Source organism: Microcaecilia unicolor, chromosome 6 (genome assembly GCF_901765095.1).
Source record: "Microcaecilia unicolor chromosome 6, aMicUni1.1, whole genome shotgun sequence".
NCBI classification, from domain to species: Eukaryota; Metazoa; Chordata; class Amphibia; order Gymnophiona; family Siphonopidae; genus Microcaecilia; species Microcaecilia unicolor.
Window position 1 is genome coordinate 297,979,789 of NC_044036.1, and position 22,545 is coordinate 298,002,333.

Genomic DNA, 22,545 nt, shown 5'->3' on the forward strand with positions numbered 1-22,545 from the left:
GGAGCAAAGCTTTTTACTGCTCCCGCATCCGCGGTAACGGCCAGATTTTTTTCTTTTACCATGGGTTTACCGTATATTCCCATCCCCGTATCATTCTCTACTAAAGGTTTCTGGGAAGTGTTACAGTCCTGATCCCAAGTGGTGTAAGTGTAGACCTGATGTCTCTGAAGCTTAAGCTTATGATAAACATGTTACAAAAGCAGTGCTCTAAATAACAAGAACAGTAGAGACAGGCAGACCCCTGAAGCCTGGGTCTTCAAAAAAGGTCACAGCTACTTGCAAAGACTTGTGTCCAAAAGATTCTATACAGATCAAATGGTGGGAAACAGGAAGATACTGGAATTGTAATACCTTCATGTATAAAAGCACAGGAAGATATGTAACAAGTTTACTTTCTAGATCAAATACCCTTTTCTTATAAATACCTTGTTTTTGTGTATTATTTTGCCTCTGTGAAGTGGACCCAAGACCTCTCAGTGGCACCAAATCAAACATCAGAAGATTACACACCATTTGCCGGATAATCTGATGATGGGTAGAGTGAACAACAAAGTGACAGCTTTGCATTTTCAATGCTGGTAAATAGATCAGTTTGAGGAGTCCCCCAAGCTTGGAAGATAGCCAGTAGAATTCACCAAGGAGAGATCACTTGTGTGTTTTAAGGACTCTGTTAATCACTGTATTCTGGATGCCAGGGAGATAAGTGTTATAGGTAAATATGCACATCCTAGACCCATGGTCTCTATTCCTCATGGTGCTTGACCTGGCTGTGACTTTATCCAATGGCCATCATGGAGCCAGAGATGTTCTTCTCCCAGGCATGCTGCCTGAGATGTCAACTACTGATGTACCTTCCACTGTTGACTTCTATATGATTTTCTTGATGGCTCAGGGAATTACAGACTTACAAAAAAAAACCCCAAAACACATCAGAGGTTTTATCTTCAGTATCTTGAAAAGCTATAAACAGCTATAGCTATAAAACCTGCTCCATGCAGGATGCCAAGCTGCCATTCCCTGATCACTTCTCTGGAGATCATGTGAAAGGCCAAAGGTACTCAAAATACTATGAAGCCTGAAGAACCTCAGAATCCAAGCATGCTGGAGTTTAACAGGCACCCGATGCACCAGTTGTGCAGGTCTTCTTGGACATCGAGAAAAGAATCACAGCCAAATTAAACTCCTCAATTTTGAACTGGAAAAAGGGAGCAGTATTCAAATCGAGATTGGTGCTTTGGCCTAAAAAGGGCCTAGCAATATGTGAAAAATAAAGGAAACTTTAAGGGCTGAAAAATAAAAGAAATTAAAAGGAAACTGAAGAAAGGGTAAACACAATAGAAAAACTAACTGAAAGGACTTGGAAACCTGAACGGGAAGGCACAAGAAAAAAAAGAACAAATCGCACTGTGAAGCAACGGCATGTCCTCCGTTGAAAAACAAAGACTGAGGGACCTGGGCTCATGCCTCAGGTGGGATGCTGCTAGAAGATTCTTGAACTCGTAAGTCAGCATCTGCATCGGGTTCCATTGGATGATGTCACCCATATATGAGAATATGACGGCCTGTTGTCCTCGGAAAAACAATAGTCCTTATCCAAGGTTCTCTACATTCTTCTAGCCTGATTCTTAGTTGGGTCACTGGATAGACGGTTTCATCAGGGTCATAATCATTACCCTCATCTGATGCAAGGTAGGGGAAAGGTCTTTTAGCACAGAGCATCCATATGCTGTCACAACCTGCACCACAAGCTTGGTAAGATTAAACTCTATGACACATTGGTTAAATTGTGGTAGGGGCTATATCCTTGACAACTGGACCAAGACAGAATCAAGATGACGTTACATGGAAATACTTTTAAAACAAATAGGAGGAAATATTTTTTCACTCAACGAATAGTTAAGGTCTGAAACTCATTGCCAGAGGATGTGATAACAGTAGTTAGTACATTTGGGTTTAAAAAAGGTTTGGACAAGTGCCTGGAAGAAAAGTCCAGAGTCTGATATTGAGATAGATATGGGAGAAGCCACTGCTTGCCCTAGGATCGGTAGCATGGAATGTTGCTACTATTTGAGTTTCTGCCAGATACATGTGACCTGGATTGGCAACTTCTGGAAGCAGGATATTGAGCTAGATGGACCATTGGTCTGATGGCTATACTTATCTTCTTATGTTCTGTGCGACATCCCCTGGCGTCCAAATCCCACTCACTACACTGCAACCAATAATTGAAGACCATGGACAGGGATCAAGTTTGGTGCCCCCACCTTGTTTGGCCCTGTGGGACCACATCACCTGCATAGCCCTTTCCATTATGGCCAGGATGAGCTACCAAAAAAATCCACAAATCCTACTCTGCCCTCCATAGTGTTCCTCAGGGATTGGTACTTGCACCAGTCCTCTTAATATTTTTCTCCCCCACCCTTTAGTCATCTAGTCCTTAGAAGGAAGCCCCTACTGCTATGCAAATGGCATTCACATTTTGTTCAGGGTCTCTTCTTCAACTGCTGATATCATGCCTTCCAATTGATTGTTGTTTAAATGAAGTCTCAGCCTGGCTTCACTCTCGCCTGTTCCTTAATACTCTTAAATATGAGGCCATACACTTCCCTAACCCCTGTGCACTATGTCCCTCGGTACTGCGTCTGGATAAAATTCCTATTCCATACCATGATACTGTATGTGTCTTGGGCACTAAAATTAAATTCTCACCTCACTTTTTTTTTTTTTTAACCTCAGATCAAGTACCTTTCTCAGTTCTCTTTTTTTGCTATGCACCATATTCGTGCAGTCAAGTATTTGGTTGCCACCAACCTTATTCATGTTCTGATTCTAGCGCTCGTGATCTTGCAAATTGACTACTGCAATTGACCGTCCGCTCAAAACCATCAAGAAAATACAACTAATACTTTTACTTCAGCTGTGAAACTTCTCCATAATTCCCACAGATAAAATCATGTCTCCCCTCTTCTGATCAAGGAGCACTGGCTGCTGGCAACCACCAGCCTGAAATATAAAATCCTACTTCTAGTCTTCAAGAGTCATTTCCCAACAGCACCAGACTACATTACTTCAATCATTATATCCTACACTCTTAATTGTTATGCTGCTCTTTTAGCCTTACCACCACCTTCCCAAATTTGGCTGGATAGTTCACATGCCACTGTAAGTGGCTATCTAGGTCCCAAACTATGGAACTTCCTGCCAGATCATATACATGTAAAACTGGTTATTCCAAGGGCTGTGGAGTCAGAGTCAGAAACAATTTTGGGTGGAGTTGGAGTCGATAAAAATGTTCCGACTCCAGCTTCAAACTAAAAACTTACATTATAATATACTAGTAAAAAAGCCCTGTTTCTGATGCAAATGAAACGGGGGCTAGCAAGGTTTTCTTCTGTGTGCATGTGGGAATGTGTGTGTCCCTGCCCTCTGTGCCCTCTCTCCCCTCCCCCCTCTGATTCCTTCATTGTTACAGACAGAGCGATTTGATTTCCTGCTTTGCTGTTTTCCTTCACTGTTTGTGTTAGAGAGCGAGGGCGGGGCAGACACTCATGGGGAAACCGGATATCTCTCCCCCTTCACACTTCCGGCTGGAGGCTTCATAGAACGTTGGTGTTGCCTTTTATATATAGAGATTATAAATTTATCATTTTATACCTGCATATATATTTTTGTTAGGTTCCAATTTGAAATAAATATATTTTGTGGTCTATTAGTCCTAATTTTGAACATGACGACACATCCTATGTTTTGGTAATTAATCAAATTTCTCTTAGATTTACTATATGTAGTAGGAGTTGGAGTCAGAGTGAAGGTTTGGTGTTCCACTTTACAGCCCTGATTATTCTACCTCTCCTTAGGGTCGCTGGTTTTCCACACCAGATGGCATACTAGTCCCTCTTATACCCTCCCATTCCTACTCCAAACTTGTCTGGTTTGCCCTCAGTCTGTCCTCTTCTTTAAGTCTTGTATTTCCTTTCTAGCTTTCCATTGTCTTCATTGTATACTGCTTAGTGGCATCGCACACGTTTAGGTGGTGTATCAAACACTATTAAATAAATAAGTATAAAAAACAAAACCAACATAATCATATATATAGAGACATGGGGGGGAGGGGGTAATTCTATAAATATAGCGCCGAAAGTGCTGAAAAGATCCACATTCTATAAAGAGTACCCAACTTTTATAGAATACTGGTATAATGCACAGGTCATGCCTAACCATTATAGAATACTGATGATATAATGCACAGGTCATGCCTAACTTTAGGTACCAAACTTACCCCAACAGAAACAGGTTTAAATTCAATGCCCAAAGTTAGGCATGGATCGGTACTATTCTATAACTTGGTGCCTAACTTTTAGGAATGCTCATGACCCGTCTGTACTCCTCCCATGGCCACATCACCCTTTTGGATTGTGTGTGGGAAAAGATAAAGAATAGCACGCAGGGGAGATCCATGCACAGCTTCAATTAAGTACCAATTAAGTGGCCAAATGGTGCCCATTTTCTCAATAAGTTGTGAGGTCCGCACGCAAATTCAAGCACCCACCTTTGAGCAACCTATATAGAATCAGGAGTATATGCAATACTATAGTAAAATCAGAAATAAAAGAGATAAAACATAAACCATAGATTGACTAATAAAGTGGACAGAAATTGCAACCACACCTCATCCTAAACAACCCTGACCCGTCTACCTTCTGAAGGGAGATAAACCAGTGCTTGCCCAACCATTATGCAAAACTAGACCATGACCTAGGGTGGCAGCAAAAAAGTGTTGCAGTCAAAACAGAATACAAACTCAAAACATCTATTACTACCTACTTTCACCTGCAAAACAAAGATTAATATTGAAAAGCATACCCCTAGATTCTATATATATCATGCGACTTAAGTCGTGCATGCAAATATTGTCGCATTCTGGATTTGTGTGCACAACTTAATTCGCTTAACAAGCCAATCAGCACTGATAATTGCACTTAACAAGCAAGTATTAACACTAATTGGCATTAATTAGAATTTACATGCATAACTGTCTACACGTATTCTCAGGGCCGGTCCTAGGGTCTCTGGCACCACCCAGCAGACTATGAGTTGGCGCCCCCCCCCCCCCCCGATCTCCTTTCTCTCTTCTCCCACCCTGCCCCTGTCCAGCGATTCTCCTTCGCCCCATCCCCCGCCGCCCTTGGTACTTTAAATCTTTAAATTTACCTCCGTTCCAGCAGCCACGTCATTTGAAAGCCCTGCCCTGTTTCTAGCCTTCCTTCCCTCCTGAGTTCGTTCCCTCAGAGTCCCGCCCTCGAGGAAATGACGTCAGAAGGCGGGACTGCAGAACGAACTAACGAAGGGAAGGAAGGCTAGAGACAGGGCAGGGCTTTCAAATGACGTGGCTGCTGGAACGGAGGTAAATTAAAGATTTAAAGTACCAAGGGCGGCGCGGTATGGCGGCGCCCTTGAAGGCAGGCGCCCCCCTGTGGCGCTTACCCTACTTACCGGGTTTGACCGGCCCTGTGTATTCTATAAAGTGATGCGTGTAAATTCTAAGATGCGGATCTGAAAAGGGAGCATGGCCACAGGAGGGGCATGAGCGGGTCGTGGCCATTCTATGAATTTACACACACTGTTCCAGGTTTTCATTGCCATAAATGGCAACAACTAAATATAGTCACAGAAAACAGGCGCCGGGTGTATTCTATTAACTACACCTAGATTTAGGCATATTCTATCCACACCTAGGTGTATTTTTTTCAGTGCCTATTTTTTAGGCAGCATGATATATAGAATCTAGCCTATAATGCCCCATTATGTGTTTTTATAGAACTACTGTAGAATAAACATGACTGTATATTTAATTATCAAAATCTTTGGGCGGAGGGAGCTGATGGACTAGGTACCTGAAAAATAATTTGGTGGGGAGGGAGATTATAAAGCTGAAGATTCGTCAAGTCTAGGGCACCTAATATCGTGCACAAGCCTGGGATAAACCCAAGGTGGCTAGCGCTTGTAAATATATTTAGACCTATAATAAGGTATCATTCTATAATTTTGTTTGTTTGGAGTGAAGAAATAGCCTAATGCTTATATCAACAGGCTAACAAACCATAAAAACCACAGTTCATAACCAAGCAAACAACTCAGAATATAGGCTACTACTAACTACTAACCTGTGCTGCCCGTAGTGGGTTGCCTAGCAGCCATATCCCATCAAGCATTCCGGGTGACGTCACGAGATTCATCTGACTTTGCTAAGTCCCGTAAAATATGGCGTCGGGCCGCAGCAGAGGCCGACACTGCTTTTATACATAAAATGAAAGCTTAGGAATGCGAATGTATCGTAAGTGTCTCACATCCTGCTCCTTCTTTGAAAGGCCTCGCGATCCCACCCCCTTCCTGGACCCAAAGCACCCAGCATCGCGCGGTGCTTAAAGGGGAACCCGCCACTTCTGCGCTCTGAAAAGGTCGTAGTTGGCAAACCTCGTTGGTGGTTAGTTCTCGCGATGTAAGTTATATTTGAGGCGAGCTCCTGTATTCTACTACTACTACTATTTAGCATTTTTAGCGCAAATAAAGAAACATGTGTAACGGTACCTGGTAGTCTGTATTGGGCTCCTTTACATGTATCGTATGCTTTTCACCGGAAAGACTTGCTACGGGTCTGACGACCGAAAGGGAAATAAATTTCCCGTAAGTGACACGATGTTACATGACTGGACTAGCAGGCGTGATAAAGTTGTGAAATTGTAATTTACGGTTTAGTACACAAGCACTCTACTCTCATTGGAACTTGTATGTTCTCTGCTGCTTTTTTAAAATCAAAGTAGAGGAGTGTGGTAGCCGTGTTAGTCCACTCTTAAGGTTATCAATAGAAATAAAACAAAATAAAACATAGAAAAGAAAATAAGATGATACCTTTTTTATTGGACATTACTTAATGCGTTTCTTGATTAGCTTTCGAAGGTTGCCCTTCTTCGTCAGATCGGAAATAAGCAAACGTGCTAGCTGACAGTGTATATAAGTGAAAACTGTCATAGTAATGCTTGAATGTTTTCACTTACATACACTGTCAGCTAGCACGTTTGCTTATTTCCGATCTGACGAAGAAGGGCAACCATCGAAAGCTAATCAAGAAACGTATTAAGTAATGTCCAATATAAAAGGTATCATCTTATTTTCTTTTCCATGTTTTATTTTGTTTGATTTCTATTGATAACCTTAAAATCAAAGTAAACCTCGTTTGTAAAATCATGATTTTGTAGATTAGAACATTGTTTTTAAATTTGAAACCATTGTTGTATCTGATTATAGCATTTTAAAATTTTTTTCCATGTTGTCCATAATACATTTGCCCAAACCATTCATTTTCCTCATTTTGATTATAATCTCCAAAAATATAACCCATTGTACCTTATCTGTAAATGTACCATTTGTCTAATAACACTGTAAAACTAAGTAGTAACAGGAATGTAGACGCTGCTGGTAGTAGTTACCTGGTTGGTGTCTGCTCCCCCCCCCCCCCCCCCTTCCATATTATAAACCTTTTGACTTATTACTTGTCTTTCTGATTTGTGCTAGCTAGATTCCTGGAGATATTTTGTTGAATTATGGAGCAGAAAGTGGAAGAAGAAGCTGAGAGTTTGGATCCATATTTTACATTTGGCATTATAGCTGATATTCAGTATGCAGATATTGAAGATGGCCAGAATTATACTAAGACAAAGATGAGGTACTATAGGAACAGTCTGCAGCTCCTTCAGAGTGCCATAAAAGAATGGAAGAAAGAAGTTTGTTGTCCTAGTTTTGTTATTCAGCTTGGGGACATTATTGATGGGTTTAATTCTCAGCACAAAACTTCAACGATCTCTTTAAAGAAAGTTCTTGCAGAAATTGGGAAAATCAAAGTGCCTTTCCACCACGTTTGGGGAAACCATGAATTTTACAACTTTAATAGACTTTTCTTGACTAACTCTGAACTTAATACAACTTATTTAGAAGATAAAACAATGCAGGCATCTACACGTGGTGGAGTCAGCAGTCCTGGACATGTTGATCCACAGCAATTTTATGCTTATCATTTTAGTCCTTTCTCTAAATTCCGGTTCATTTTGATTGATGCCTATGATGTAAGCATTCTTGGAAGAGACTTACACTGCACTAAGTATAAGGAATCTCTGCAGCTGCTGAGAAAGAAGAATCCAAATGAAAATCTGAATAGCCCTACAGGTATTCCTGTTGTACGATGGCATGTTATGATGTTTTTATTTGTATTTTGAGACTTTCAAGCTTTTTTATAATTGAACTGCAGGTATGTAGGTTAAGTGGAATGGGAAAGTGACATTGAGCTGGTCTACTTTAAGAAGAGTAGAAATTGGAAATTTAATGAATGCTTTATTAAGAAAAGTAAGGAACCTTCTAAAAAGACTTCATTAATTTTTACCTCATGTACTGTATATATTGTAGTTTCCATTCATTTCTCGCCTTTATTTTTAAACCTTTCTCTGTAAGAGGTGACCAGAGTTCAGTGATTGTTGGGTAACAACGAAACAGACATGCAAGATAGATAAGGGCATTTCTGTCCAGTCTTTGTTGTTGTTGGGATTTTTTTGTTTTGTTTTAGGAAAAGATGCCAGTCAGCTGGTAGCATCCTGATGGAGAGCAAGCACTTGGGATATACATTATCTAGCAGTGCTTATGCCATTGTGTTATGTCATTATGCAGTCTGGTTCAAACCTCATATAGGGAAGTGCTATAACTATACTCTTCTGTTGCAGGGCTGGCAGAGAGGCAGTTTGTACAGTTTAATGGAGGATTTAGCTGGGAACAGCTGAATTGGTTACAGAGAGTTCTTACTTTTTCTGATGAGAACAAAGAAAAGGTTGTGGCTGTCGGTAAGTTTTTTTTTTTTTAATTGCCAGTTACTGTTTAAATCTGCAGTCTGGTGAACAGAGTGATTCAAAATTTGTGCTCCTTAGTATAGTTGATGGGTGAGAGATGAGGAGTGGGAAGGTTCTATAACTCTCCCCGCTTACTGCATTGCTTTATGGATGGAGGGTTGTAGGATCACACATGTGGAACAAGCATGAACCCCTGAATACTGGTACGATTGAAGAACCAGAAAGAAGAGCTGACCTAAAATACACTAATGGGCAGGCCTGGGAAACGTTTAGGCATTATATTGTCCAGGCACTTAAAATTTAGGGCCTGGCACTGAAAAATAAATGCTAGTAGCATGAGAGGGAATTGTGGTGAATGCTGCCAGTGGATGGAGGGAAGCTGGGAGGAGGGAGAGTGCCTCTAGGGAAGGGAAAAACCAAGGAGAGATTGAAAGGATTAGGAGCAGCACCTCTAGAATGAGGGAGGAAGAAAAACAAACAAAAAGAAAACAAAAACAGCAAAACTTTATTTATTCAGTTTATTCAATTAGTCCTATTATTAGGTTTCAATTTACTGTTTTCAAGTTTACCTCATTTATTTTATTTGTTTATTCTTGGTTATTTTACTATTGTAATGCTGTTAATAAATTGTACGTTTTATGTTAAACTGTACCTGCTGTACACTGCCTTGGGTGAATCGCTTCATAAAGGTGTTTAATAAATACCAATAAATTTAAAAAAAATCACATATCTGCAATACTAGGCAATTTACAAAGTATAAAGAATCATTAACATATATACTCTTAAAAAGTAAAGAGAAATACATTATATAAAACTAAAAGAACCAGGAGTATCTAGTAGGCAGAACACCATTCAGCAAAACCCCAGCCTCTATCCTCACCCAAGCACCAATGGCTGACATTTGACGCCCTTCACACAAAAGCTGTAAGATATGATGCACATGCCATTCTGAAGAAATGGGGTGTCAATTCTACAGGCTCTGGTGATCTGTATCCAGCTATCCTCTTTCAGTACAATTTCATTTTCTCCTCTGCTGGAGATCTTAAACGCCTCAAGAAGCACTTCATCAATGTAGTTCTTATCAGAATGGATGCTCCTCTTAGCCTTGCCATCACTTCCTTTAATTTCTCTACTTGTTTCCTGAGGAAGTCAACATGCAGACATTGAATTTTTAAACTGGTCCCTCGCCATGAATCAAAATGTCCATCTGAACAGAACTAAAAATTGTAACGAGGGTGATAGCTTTGGCAACACAGTATCTCCCAACCATAAAAGCTTTGGTTCCTCTGCTTAAAATGAGGCCCTCCAAGAATGGTAGACCTTTCAGGTTCTATAAGGTTTTACAAAGCACCATGGACTTGCTACCACCAACCTGATTGGTTTTTGGGGAAATTGTAGACTGCTGGTAGAAATCTAGCTACTTGATGGTCTACAGTATCACTACTTTCCTCTTCTCTTTTTGTTCTGTCCTTATCATCTCATTGCCTGTCTCTCCTCTTGAGGGAGTGAAAGGTGGGTTGGTTGCAATACTGTAATTTTCAGTTCATTACAACTGATGTCATAGAATACAATCACCAATGAGAGACTTGGCATCTTTGTAACAGTCCTTAAGAACATCTATTTATTTTTTATTTGTTTTATTGCATTTGTATCCCACATTTTCCCACCTATTTGCAGGCTCAATGTGGCTTACATAGTATTGTTAACATAGTTGTTCCAGTATATTAGTATATTGTGTAGAGGTTAAATAGGGGAAGAAAGAAGAAGGACGGGATTTATAAGGGTATTTATAGAAGGTGGGCTTTCATAACTGAATGGGTTGGTGAAGTGGATTAGTGGGGCTGTAGGTTCTCATTGTAGGCCTTGTTGAAGAAATATGTCTTCAGAGATTTGCGGAAGATAGTTGTTTCGTCGATTGTTTTCAGGTCTGTGGGTAATGCATTCCATAACTGCGTGCTACCACATAGCAATTTTTGACTGAACTATGCAATTCTAAAAAGGTGTGCCAAAATATAAGCACATGTAGTAGCACCAGTTCTATAATGGCATTAGGGTATGTTGAACCCATTACAGAATACTGGCACAAAGCAGCCTTGGCGCAACAATATCTCTAGGCACTGCTTACGCCATTTCAATGGCAGGCATAAATTGCCTGCTTAAATGCGCCTTACAGCTTGCGCAACTCAAAATTGTGTGCATTGCTAGGTGGAATGCCCATGATACAACCTACTTACGCATGCTAAGTGATATGTGCGCCATGTTTAGCACTTAGTACTTGCACACATTTGCCAGTTAAGGGCGTCACTTCCACCCATTACTGCTGGTTTTCTGTAAATTGGTGTGCGATTGGCACTTTAATTTAGGTGCACCTTATAGAATTGCCCTTTATGCCATTTCAGCACTTTGGAATGGGCTCCATTTATGCTTAGAATTGCCGCTACATATACGATCTTTTGCCATAGCTTGAAAATGTCTTTTTCTAAAGGTTTGGGGCAACTGAACTGTTATCTTATTTTACTTGTGTATTATGTATCTTATTTTATTTGTGCATTATGTATTTTTAACTATGCACATGAATTATTCTTACTGATAGGAATATGCCTTGTGCTCTGAAAGATAGAGAGGAATATAAATGTCAAATTAAATTCACTCATTAGGAGTGTGTCACTCTCCAGACCATAAGAATTATCATATTGGGCTAAAGTCCATCAAGCTCTAGTACAGTCTGTTCTTGGTATTCACAATGGTATGGTAGATTTTTTTTCCCCCTCATTTTTAGTCTGTTTAAATACTTTCCATTTTCCCTCAGTGTGTTTTCCAACAGATCATTTCAGTTTGTTGTGCTTAAACATGAAATGCCCTTTTTCTTATTTTCTTGACATGCCCTTTCGTTCTTTTAAATATTTGAATGTCCGTTTTACTCAAACGAATGCCCAAGTACAATAGTATTCAGAAGTACAATTATACCTCTTGTATGAGAAAGGATTATGAATCTTCTTTGTCACAATAGCACAATGGAAATTTATTGACTAGCATTGTAAGACATTATCAACAAGCTCAGCATGATATATAAACATGAAGGTATGTGAGGGAAAAAAACACAGCTTTGTCATAGGGATACAGTCATATTGCTTGGCATGTGATGAACAATATCCTTGAATGCGTTGAGTATGTGAAGGAGGGGAAAGATGACGAGGGGCTGGCCAGCCAAGAATAAAACAGCTGTTTCCACAACAATAAAACAGATCAATTGCTTAATTCGCATTAGGACTCATTTTGGACGAGTAATACTAGGATTGCCTAGACAGATATCTCCCAGTCAGCTAGTAACAGGTTCCCCTCCCTGCCCAGCCATGATGTGCAAAACTGTGCTGTGACTTGTCTGTACAGTGCAATATGGTTTTTATTGGAGTCCTTTTACTAAGTGGTAGTAAGCACTAATGCATGCTTACCGCATGCAGTTCTCAGATGTCACATCCTCAGTTTTTATGACGCTGCTTAACCTGCAATGTAGTTCAGAGCGCATTTTGTTTTTAAAGCTCTGACCAGCCTTTTCTGCTTTTTTCACTCCCCCCCCCCCCCCCCCCCTTTTAAGATGCTATCATATGATTATGGTTCCTGTGGAGTACAATTTTCAAAGTCTTTTACTTTGGTAAAATGATCAGTAGAAAACTGTCCTCCCCCCACCTGTGAGGCATATACAAGGCTCCCTGCCCCACCTCCACCATTACTGCATCCAGATTTACCTGAGTAGATCTAGTCCTGGGTTTACTCCATTGCGTGCAAGGACTTGTAATCTTGTTTTTCTTACAGAATCCAGTTTGGACATCTGAACTACAAGTCCCTGCATGCAATAGAGTAAAACCTGGACTGGCTCAATGCTATTGGGTGAATCTAGAACCAGTTGGCAACCCTACTGGAGAAGGTATTGTGGGATTCAAATAAGGAGGGGACTCTGAGAATTTGTCTCAATTTGAGGAAACATTAGAAAGCTCTAAGCAGTGCCTCACCTTCTCTTTCAAGCAGCCTGTAGGGTTCAAAAGAGCAAGGAGCAGAGCCATTATTTTCCACTCTGCAATATCTGTTCCAGTCTCATTTCTCTCTTCTTCTCAACAACCATATAGTGGAGAGAAATGATGGAGGAGGAACAGGAGCAGATAGCTTAGCCTGCACACACCTGAGGGAAAAGTGGGAGAGCAAATCTTAGGGAGCTGTGATTTTAGGGAGCTAGAGGGGAAGGAGAGTGCTGGTGTCAAGGGGACAGAAAAGTACTGGCCTTATCCCTGGAGGAGTGAGAGTATGAATTAAACAGGGTCCATGTGCACCCCTTTGTCCCCTTGCTAATTATCTTAGATTGACCATAAATGTATGCAGATTTAGCTCTGATTGGTATTTTGAATAATGTTCCATTGCACAATAAAGAGGTTTGTGCTTTCAATCAGACTGTAGTAATATCAGTTTTTCATTCCAGGACACCTTCCTGTTCACCCTGATGCCACAGACCCTGTTTGCCTTGCTTGGAATTACAAAGATGCTCTGACAATATTACAGTCCCATAAATGTGTAGTGTGCTACCTGGCAGGACATGATCATGATGGAGGATATTGCTTGGATTCCTATGGCATACACCATGTCACCTTGGAAGGAATTATTGAGACTCCACCTGACATGAATGCCTTTGCAACTGTGTATGTGTATGATGACAGGATGGTTTTGCATGGGAGGGGCAGCGTTTCCAGTCGTATCATGCACTACAGAAAAGATTCAACGGTGTGAAAACAGGGCCTCAAACATATCATTTTGTATTTATTATACATTGTCACAGGGGCATTTGGATTCACTCATAATGCAAGAACCTGTGATCCTGTGCGTAAATTAATGACAGTATAATCTGGCATTGTAAAAGTATAAGCTGTAAATGATTTCATGTTTCTTTAGAGTTTTATTATTCGGCTTCAAAAAAGGTTGAACTTAAACCAATTGTCCATTGACTAAGCACCCAACACCAGATTTTGAGTTAGACCAGTATAGAGTGAAAACTGAGGGTCTAATTATGCAAAAGATCCAGGCACCTAAATCTATCCAAAGGAAAATTCCCCTTCTTTCTCTCCCCCTACCCCCACAACCCCACATGAGTAACTAATTTTAACTACCTAAAAAGTGGATAATTCCTGGAGTGGAGTTTTGTCAAAGGAAGTACATTTATGTAAGCAGTTAAAGGTAAGACATTTTAAGCAAAAAATATGGGCACCTAAGGGCCCTGTTTACAAAGGCACGCTAATGTTTTTAGCAATATTATGGACATATAAACAGTGTGCATTAAAAATGCTAGCGCACCTTTGTAAACAAGGCCTTTTGAACAATGATCAGACCAGCTCCAGTTTCTTTCAGTTTGTGTCATTGTCAGGACTCACTGCTTTGCTTAAATTCCAGAGACTGCCTCACAGTAGCATAAGGGTTGGGCCAAGCCTGGTGACCACAAAAAGAATTTCGGCAAAGGAGAGACATGCACCACACAACACTTCACAAAAAGAATTTGCCAAAGTTTTAGTAAATTTAAATTTTATTATTTTATTGCATTTGTACCCAACATTTTCCCACCTTTTTGCAGGCTCAAAGTGGCTTACATAGTACCATGAGACGTTAGCCATCTCCGGTGATGATAACAAATACAGAGTGATGTAATTATCGAAAGAGATTATGTGTTACAACATTAGAAGAATCGTAGAGAAGAGTTATATAGTGTTCATTACGGGCTTTGTTTTCGTTGTGTTGCTGGGTTCAGGCACTTAAGTTGGGTCAGTGGGATATGCCTTTTCGAACAGGTTAGTCTTTAGTGATTTCCGGAAGTTAAGGTGGTTATGTAGGTTCACATCAAGGAAGATTAATTCTTTAGGCTTCCTCGATGAATGGCTACAATTTTATGCAGTTTCCCAAAGCCCAAAATAGGATACTCTGTATTAGTACTTGTCTTTCCCACCTCTAGCAACTAAGAGGAGGAGAAGCAGCTGTGGTCTGAGGAGTTGCTCTCTGCATAGTAACATAAGGGCCTTTTTCCCTAAAGCCTGCAGCTTGCTAATGAACATTTAGCATGTGATAAGAACCACATGGCCCATAGGTATAAAATACAACATGCATGAGTTAGTGTACATTAAGCTTTAATAAGAGGGACCCATACTAAATGACAGTAGATCAAGACTAGCATGGCCCATCCAGTCTGCCACCAAAGAAAAGACTTGTAGCTCTTGTGAAACTTCTGTCTTCCTGTGCCCCTACCAAGTTTCTGCCGAAATAGTCGGGAGGGTAGAAACACAGAGGAGAGAGAGTAAACATTCCTATGGCTGCTTACTTCTTTCCTAAAGAGAAGTGTAAGGATTTTCATTGATTCCAAAAAGGATGAGGGGATGGACTCTGCTGATTACTAATTTGCTATTGCTCTTTTTTTCTTTTTACATAATCCTGCTCCTGGGATTTCATTTTTGTTCTCCTACAGTTGTCACTATGTTGCTGGCCTCCTTACTTTCTTCTTTTGGTGCAAGAATGCTATGAGGGAAGATGAGTAAAGGGTGAACATAGGGGGAAGATGCAAGACGGAAGGTAGAGGGATGCAGCTGGAAGGCTGTCCATTAAACAGAAATGCTGAACTCCTGCCCTCAGCTACCACAAGCAGTGATTTCCCCAATGAATTTGGGACATAACGCATATATTTGATCAAAACCAGGCTTGTTTACTGTCTAGAAAACAGACTAGCTTAGGAAACAGCTGGTCTGGAATTTGGGATTTGTGACCGGCTCCTAGAAATGCCTAAGATTTTAAAATATTTTTCCCAACTTTGTCATTTGTAATATTCTTGTGCTTGAGACAGTATTGTCCATCTATTTCCCTGAAAATCATTTCTCACTGTCAGGCAATTCCACAAACAAATGGAGAAAGCATGCAGAACATGGCTCATATAATTCCTTTGCTTATGTGTGTGTATGTGATAGCAACCATTAGCAAATTGCATGGTTCAATCCCATATCTGCTTTGGCTGTATGTGCATAGATGTGGGTATGGGGGCTTATTTTCAAAGCACTTAGACTTACAAAGTTCCATAGGTTCCTATGTAACTTTGTAAGCCTAAGTGCTTTGAAAATACACCTCATGGTGTATGTTTTGTTGGTGTTCTGTCCATGGTTTGTATTTGTATGTATGTTCAGTTCCTATGTTTGAATCTTTATCTTTGTTGGCTTTCTATATAGCTGTGGGCAGGAGAGGAGATGAGAGGCAAGGGCACTTTCAAAGGCACAATTCACTAACTAGTATGTTACAGTGATAAAAGTTACCGCAAAGGAAATACACATCTTACTGCTAGGAGAATTCTACACTAAAGTGCAATGCAAAATTTTTGCAAAATTCCCCACCACTACAGAGTTCTGTCTTTCCCAAACAGAATTCTGTGCAGCCTGCTTTGTGGCACAGATAGGCCCTTTCTGGCTGCCTCCCCTCTCTTGCAGCACACTTACTGCTCCAGCGGGGCAAGAGGAGGACTGCACAGCTGCACACTGGATTGCATCCTCCTCTGACCTCTTGGTCCCTGGTGGTTCCTTTAAGCTCAAAGTTACAGTCTGGCCCTAGGATGGCAGAAGAGCAGGAAGCAGCCCGATGTGTGGCGCCTCCTTTTGTCACGCTGGAATGGTAAGTATGTATGTAGGGAGGGAGGCAGGGAGTGGGGGTCAGGAAAGCTGTACAGGGTGTGTGGGGGGGAAGGGGGCTGGGAAAAAGGTGGATGGTATGTGTGCTATGGGAATGGGGTAGAGTTTTGCATGAAGGTACATGGAAAATTCCTGTGGTGAAGAGGGTGGGGGGTATTTAATACCTGGAGGGAGATATCAGCCCTTATAATGGTGGAATTACAAATAAAGAGGCAGATGCACTAAAGCTTAATGAGCCTTTAATGACCCTCCAACGAGGAAAATTTGATCCGTTGCATGCATCAAAGGGCTTTTACCGAGGAAGCCAGCAGCTAACGAAAACGGAATGGAGATGAGCAATTAGTGTGAAAACCCCATTGAAACGACATGCACAAACCTTTTCCGATTGCCTTTACGCAGGAAAAAGGCAGGAAATCTAACGAGAGGTCTGGACCTCTCGTTAGGACAGCTCTGTGCCAGGAAAAATAGTAAAGTGAAAAAACATACAAACTGTGAGCCAATCCCAGCGCATTAGCAGAGCTAATAGCACTGTGATTGGTCAAAAGGAAACTGAAAGGCACAATCCATAAACAGAAGCCTCTACAAGCCCCAAGGAGTTCAAAAATATTTTTTTTCTAGGCATGCATCCCCGTCCTCAGACTGCAAACAAAACACAAGCACATGGCTCCCAAATCAAAACAAAAATAAAAAAAAGGGTTGGGAGGGGGCAAAGGCGCTCGTCAGGAGCGTCCTGTATGGCCGTCCTTGCCCCCCCCCCACCCGTGGTCGCCGTTCCCCCCTGCCCCACTTCCCCCTGCATTCTAAATTAAAAAGCAAGAAAAGCAAACGTACCTTTAGCAGCCCCGGCCCCCCTCCCTTCCTCACTACTGTCTCCCCTCAGCTCCGCCTCCCGACATCCTCCGCCCTGTGCCCCGCCCCCTCTTGGGGTCGTCGCCGCCATTCCCCTCCTCCATCGGGCCCCCCTCCCTCTTACCGGGACCGTGCAGCGCCTCTCTCCTCTGTCCGAAGGCGCTGCACGGGCAAGAAGAAAGCTGATGCCTGCCTTTGCCCAGCTTCTGTGGCGCATCTCTCTCCTCCTGGGCCCGCCCCTGTCTGACGTCGGTAACCTACGTAGGGGGCGGGGCACAGGGCGGAGGATGTTGGGAGGCAGAGCTGAGGGGAGACAGAGTAGTGAGGAAGGGAGGGGGGCCGGGGCTGCTAAAGGTACATTTGCTTTTCTTCTTGCTTTTTAATTTAGAATGCAGGGGGAAGTGGGGCAGGGGGGAACGGCGACCACAGGTGGGGGGGGGGGGGGGGGGGGCAAGGACGGCCATACAGGATGCTCCTGACGAGCGCCTTTGCCCCCTCCCGACCCTTTTTTTTTAATTTTTGTTTTGATTTGGGAGCCATGTGCTTGTGTTTTGACTGTTTGTGGCATGCGCAGAGCAGCTAACATAACGCTTGGCTGCTCTGCGCATGATTTGGGGGCCGATTAACGATGTGTATTGTGATTCTTTGATACATTGTACGTTTCAATACCGATCTCAGCATGTGTGACTTTTTTTTTTGGTGCATTCTTCGTTATTTTAAAATAGTTAGGGACTTTAACGGTTTAGATTTTTTTACGTTTGGTTGCTGCATCTGCCTCAAAGTGTGCAGAATTCCCCCAAGAATAACATCAGCATCTGTAAGAGCCAGCTGAGGTAGGTACTGAGGTAAGGTCAACAGTTGTGGGCTCCTGGAAGGAAACACAGAGAATGCTTCATTGAATTATGTTTAATTTATTTGTGGGCATGCATTTGTCTGTGCAGTTCTGTCGGTGTTTGTGGCTGGGTTGTGTCTCTAGGGCCAGTATGTTTCTGTGACCAGGAGAGTAAAGAAGAGGCAGTTCAAAAGGAGCAATTGCCTAACTATGTTTCAGTATATCTATCTCTCTGTACTCGAACAGCTTCTCCCATAGAAATGCATTGATCAATTTTTTTGAAGGGGGAGCATTATTTCTCTGGAGCACAGACTGACCCATCTGCATCCATTTTTCTCACATTCAAAATTTGGTCTTGGTCCATTAAATTTACAGAGTTACCATGCCTCTAGCCAGATGGAAAGACAAAACATTCTCATCCCCTTAGGGGCCGTAAAGAATAAAAAGCTCCTAATAATTAGATTGAAACTTTTTCAATAATAAATATGTCTTTATGGAAGTAAAGTACATGCCATTTTGCTATGACAAAGTACTTTGTGCTTCTTGGATAATAAAAAAGTAGAGACTGTCTGCATACTGAGCTCTGAGAGAATAGCTGGAAGTGCTCCTGTCCTTGATCCCTAAGTCACTGATGACCAGTTGGTTGTCATTGTAAAAGCAGTAAATTGATGGTCAGGGTCAACATAAAGTCTAGGGTAAAAGGAAAGGACCCAGGCGCATTAATATTTTCTTGTCTCTGAAGAAATGCATTTTAGATGAGGCTGCAATGGGACCATGGTGAAAAGATTCATGCTGTCAGTTTGTTATCCCCTGGCTCTACCCAGCTCTGTGCAGTTTTAGGTGGCAAGGCTTGAGGATCTGTGCCCACCCCACCAATCTGCCTAGCCAGTTCCACTGCTTCTTCAGTTGCCAGACCTGGGCGATCCCCACCAACTACCCTGCTTTGGCCTGCAACTTATTCTTCCTTATTTTTCCAACCTTCTCCACGTGCTTTCCTCACTTGTTGATCCTATGTAGGTAGCATATAATCACCTTAAAGGAAGAGCAGGTGAATGAGCCCCAGAGGCTGTAATTGATGCTGAGTTGTGGAAATGAATTAAAATAGCCTGTTAAGAACTCAATAGCTGCTTCATCTAATCAGACAGTTCTAACCTACCTGCTCCCTAATTTAGTTCAAGGTGGATAATATTAAAGAACTGGGAGGCTACAAAATACAGTAATTTATAAGTTAAGAAAATTACATTTTTGAACCATCTATTTAAGAAAAAGAAGTACCTTTTTGCTTGATATTCAAAGGCAGTGTGTTTCGAATGTAAGCAGCCTGATTATATAAAAAAAAAAAAAAACTACCCTAGCTGCTCGCCTATAGGTCACACCCCTACCTTCCCCCTTAATTACAATCTCGATGTAGTGATTCCTGTATAGATTACACATTCCCTTCCCTATGGTCACTTTTACTCATACCTGTTCCCCAGCATTACACAGCAGTTTTAGTGCCAGTGTGGGGGCTTCCTCTACAGACCCACACTTGGGCATGCTGCTAAGTCATGCCCTCTGCCCAACAGGAAGTACATCACTAGAGCTCTTGTGATGCACTGTGTTGGGCAGAGGTTGTGACCTGCTAGCGCACCTGAATGTGGGCTTGTAGCAGAAAGCCTGCACTGGTGCTGAAACTGCTGTGCAGCGCTGGAGAATAGTCGGCATGGGGCTAGGGAGGATAAGGAGAGATGCTGGAACATGGGTAGGTAGAAAAGCGCAATAGATTTGTGCGTAAGTTGCCCTACCCTGACATTTGACCTTAATAAGGTCAAATTTTACAACCTGCGTGCAAGTATATATGGTATCTAATACGGCCTTAAAATGTATACCCTTAACTGACAAACTCTAACAGATAATCCCAAAAGCTAGATGTGCAAGGTGAAGTTGTCAAGTATTCAGAAGATTGACTATGCAAAGTTTTGAAAACTGTACAAGCCAACTTAAATTGTATAGATTGCGACAGAAATTTGAATGAAATTGGATGAATAGTTAGGTAAGGACAAACATTCTGATTTTAAAAGGTGATTATTAAGGCTGCATGTCAATTAAAAATTTTAATTGTGATTAGTTGTGCAATTAAAGGCAGGACATAGCTAGCAGTCTGGGGGGGGGGGGGGGGCTGCATTTCCTCTCCCTCCCCACCCACATTAAATATCATACCTTTACTGGTGGGGATACCAAAACCCCAGGTCTTTCCCTTTGACCTGTCTCGCTCCCTTCTGACACAGCATCCTATTTTCAGAAGGAGGCAGGATGGGTCAGAGAAGGACAGGCCCGGAGCAGGCCAAGCCAGCGTTTCAATACTGCTGCCGGGCGAAGATTTACTGACTTCCAAGCTCCTGAGATAATACAAGAAGGAAGGGGGCTGCTTTGGCAGTGGATTTCATGGCTTAAGCTAATATCATAAAGGAGATGGTACTGGGTGATACTTGGTTAAACAAACAGAGGCTTTATAATTAAAAATGGGAAACAAATGTAATTTTCAGCTTTAATATCTCTGAAAATTTTTTTTGCAGTTGTCTGCATCAAGCTTCCTATAAGCTGTTCAACCAATCTTAGCACAGTAATTATCACATTTTCTTATAAATGTGTATTGTACCCCCCACATCTAACCCAGAAAGTAAGCTGAATCAACATGTGCTCAGGTTTCTTCCTACTGGTAGGGTCAACTTGGTTTTTCTTCTCTTAGGCTTACTCTCATGACAGCAGTGAGTGGGCTCATTGAGTTGGCACTGAGACTTGAGACTCTGAATGAGAGTCTAAGCCATTACATGAGTGTAACACACTACCCATGAATAAGATTTGCATCTGTCATTATTTAAAAATAGTGATTAAAAAAATTCCTTCCTTCCTTCCTTATAAATTTGTGGTAAAACTTTGTTTTATAGACAGCTGGCAGTGGGCTGTTCAACTTAGAGATGAGACGGCTGAGGGGAGATATGATAGAGGTCTATAAAACAAGTAGAGTGGAACAGGTAAACATGAAACACTTGTTTACTGTTTCCAAAAATGCAAGGACTAGAGGGCACACAGTGAAGCTACTAAGTAGTAAATTTTAAACAAATTGGAGAAAATATTCACTCAACCTGTAATTAAACTCTGGAATTTGTTGCCAGAGAATGTGATAAAAAGTGGATAGCGTAGCAGGGTTTTAAAAAAAGGTTTGGACAGTTCTTATAAAAGTCCTCCATAAGACATTATTAAGATGGAATTGAGAAAATCCATTGCATATTCCTGGAATAAGCAGCATCAAATCTGTTTTTACTGTTTTGGGATTTTTTGCCAGATACTTGTGACCTGGATTGGCCACTGTTGGAAATAGGATATTGGGTTTGATGGACCTTCGGTCTGACCCACTATGGCAATACTTATGTTCTTAATTATTGACTAAAAGACAACAGAAGATGACTGCTTGGAGAATGTATCCATCCTGAGGAATCAGGTTAGGAGCTATTTTTGGAATGTTGGTTTGTGCAAGCTGCACTTTGAGCATACAGACAGACTGGATGGCCATGCTAGCATCATCATCTATCTGGAATGCACTAGAACACATTGTCCTCAATAATGATATGTTCACACAACATCAAAATGCAAAAAAATCTTTCTTGCCCTGAAGATTATAGAAAATGAGGGACAGGCCCCACTGATGGCTATATCAAGGGAGTAATTCTAGAATAGGGAGCCTATTCTAGAAAAGACAGTAGGCACCTACTTTTCTTTATAGGATACCAGGTGAAATACAGAGCCATAATTTAGGCATGAACATTTACAAAAGAAACAGCTAATTTGAGCTCATGGCAAATGTGAGACCTGCATAGGTTCCACCCATGCATATGCCTACCTGTAAATCCATGCGTATCTACAGAATGGTGTGTAACTGGTATTTTGGCATTTGTGTATTTATGCCATTTATTCCAATCATCTACAAGCCATTTGAATACCTCTAATCTCAAAGTTAACCAAATCTCATCCACTCCTATAACTGAACTCTACCAGTTCATATCAATACAATATCCATTGCTACATCAAGGGACATACTTACTGCAAAACAGGGAACATACAGCACTCAAGAAAATTCCCTGCTCTCCCCCTGCATAGCATCTCCCCCAATCCAGTCCCCCCCCCCCATGATCACACCCCCCAGAGTGCACCTCTCCAAAAGATCAAGCCCCCCAAAGATATGATACCCTTCCAAGCTCCTGCTCCAAATCACTCTCTGCAAATCAAACTCTGCCCCCAA

General features: G+C 41.5%; 2 protein-coding genes across 8 annotated transcripts in view; one reads left to right on the top strand and one right to left on the bottom strand.

The window, feature by feature from the left end:
• The window catches only part of LOC115473211 (manganese-dependent ADP-ribose/CDP-alcohol diphosphatase-like), a 29,064-nt gene extending 22,409 nt beyond the window's left edge, over window positions 1-6,655 (bottom strand). The window contains exon 1 of one of the 2 annotated variants that reach the window (XM_030207985.1): window positions 6,589-6,655. Coding sequence is in view for 1 of the 2 variants with exons in the window: in XM_030207984.1 (XP_030063844.1) it covers window positions 6,165-6,236 (72 nt within the window). In the remaining variant the exon portion in view is untranslated. Of the gene's footprint in view, window positions 1-6,164; window positions 6,255-6,588 lie in introns of those variants that run through there. The other variant, XM_030207984.1, reaches the window with a different exon arrangement.
• Window positions 6,266-13,813, top strand: LOC115473212 (manganese-dependent ADP-ribose/CDP-alcohol diphosphatase-like). Of its 6 annotated transcripts, none has more exons than XM_030207992.1 (4): window positions 6,266-6,334; window positions 7,577-8,220; window positions 8,769-8,885; window positions 13,363-13,813. In XM_030207992.1, the coding sequence occupies exons 2-4, from the start codon at window positions 7,602-7,604 to the stop codon at window positions 13,665-13,667; spliced, it is 1,041 nt and encodes a 346-aa protein (XP_030063852.1). In that variant the 5' UTR covers window positions 6,266-6,334; window positions 7,577-7,601; the 3' UTR covers window positions 13,668-13,813. The 6 variants fall into 6 exon arrangements, with proteins under 6 accessions (XP_030063852.1, XP_030063851.1, XP_030063849.1 ...); XM_030207991.1 differs by having other exon boundaries at window positions 6,275-6,334; window positions 7,573-8,220; XM_030207989.1 differs by lacking the exon at window positions 6,266-6,334 and adding an exon at window positions 6,396-6,481.
• The last annotated feature ends 8,732 nt before the right edge of the window (window positions 13,814-22,545 follow it).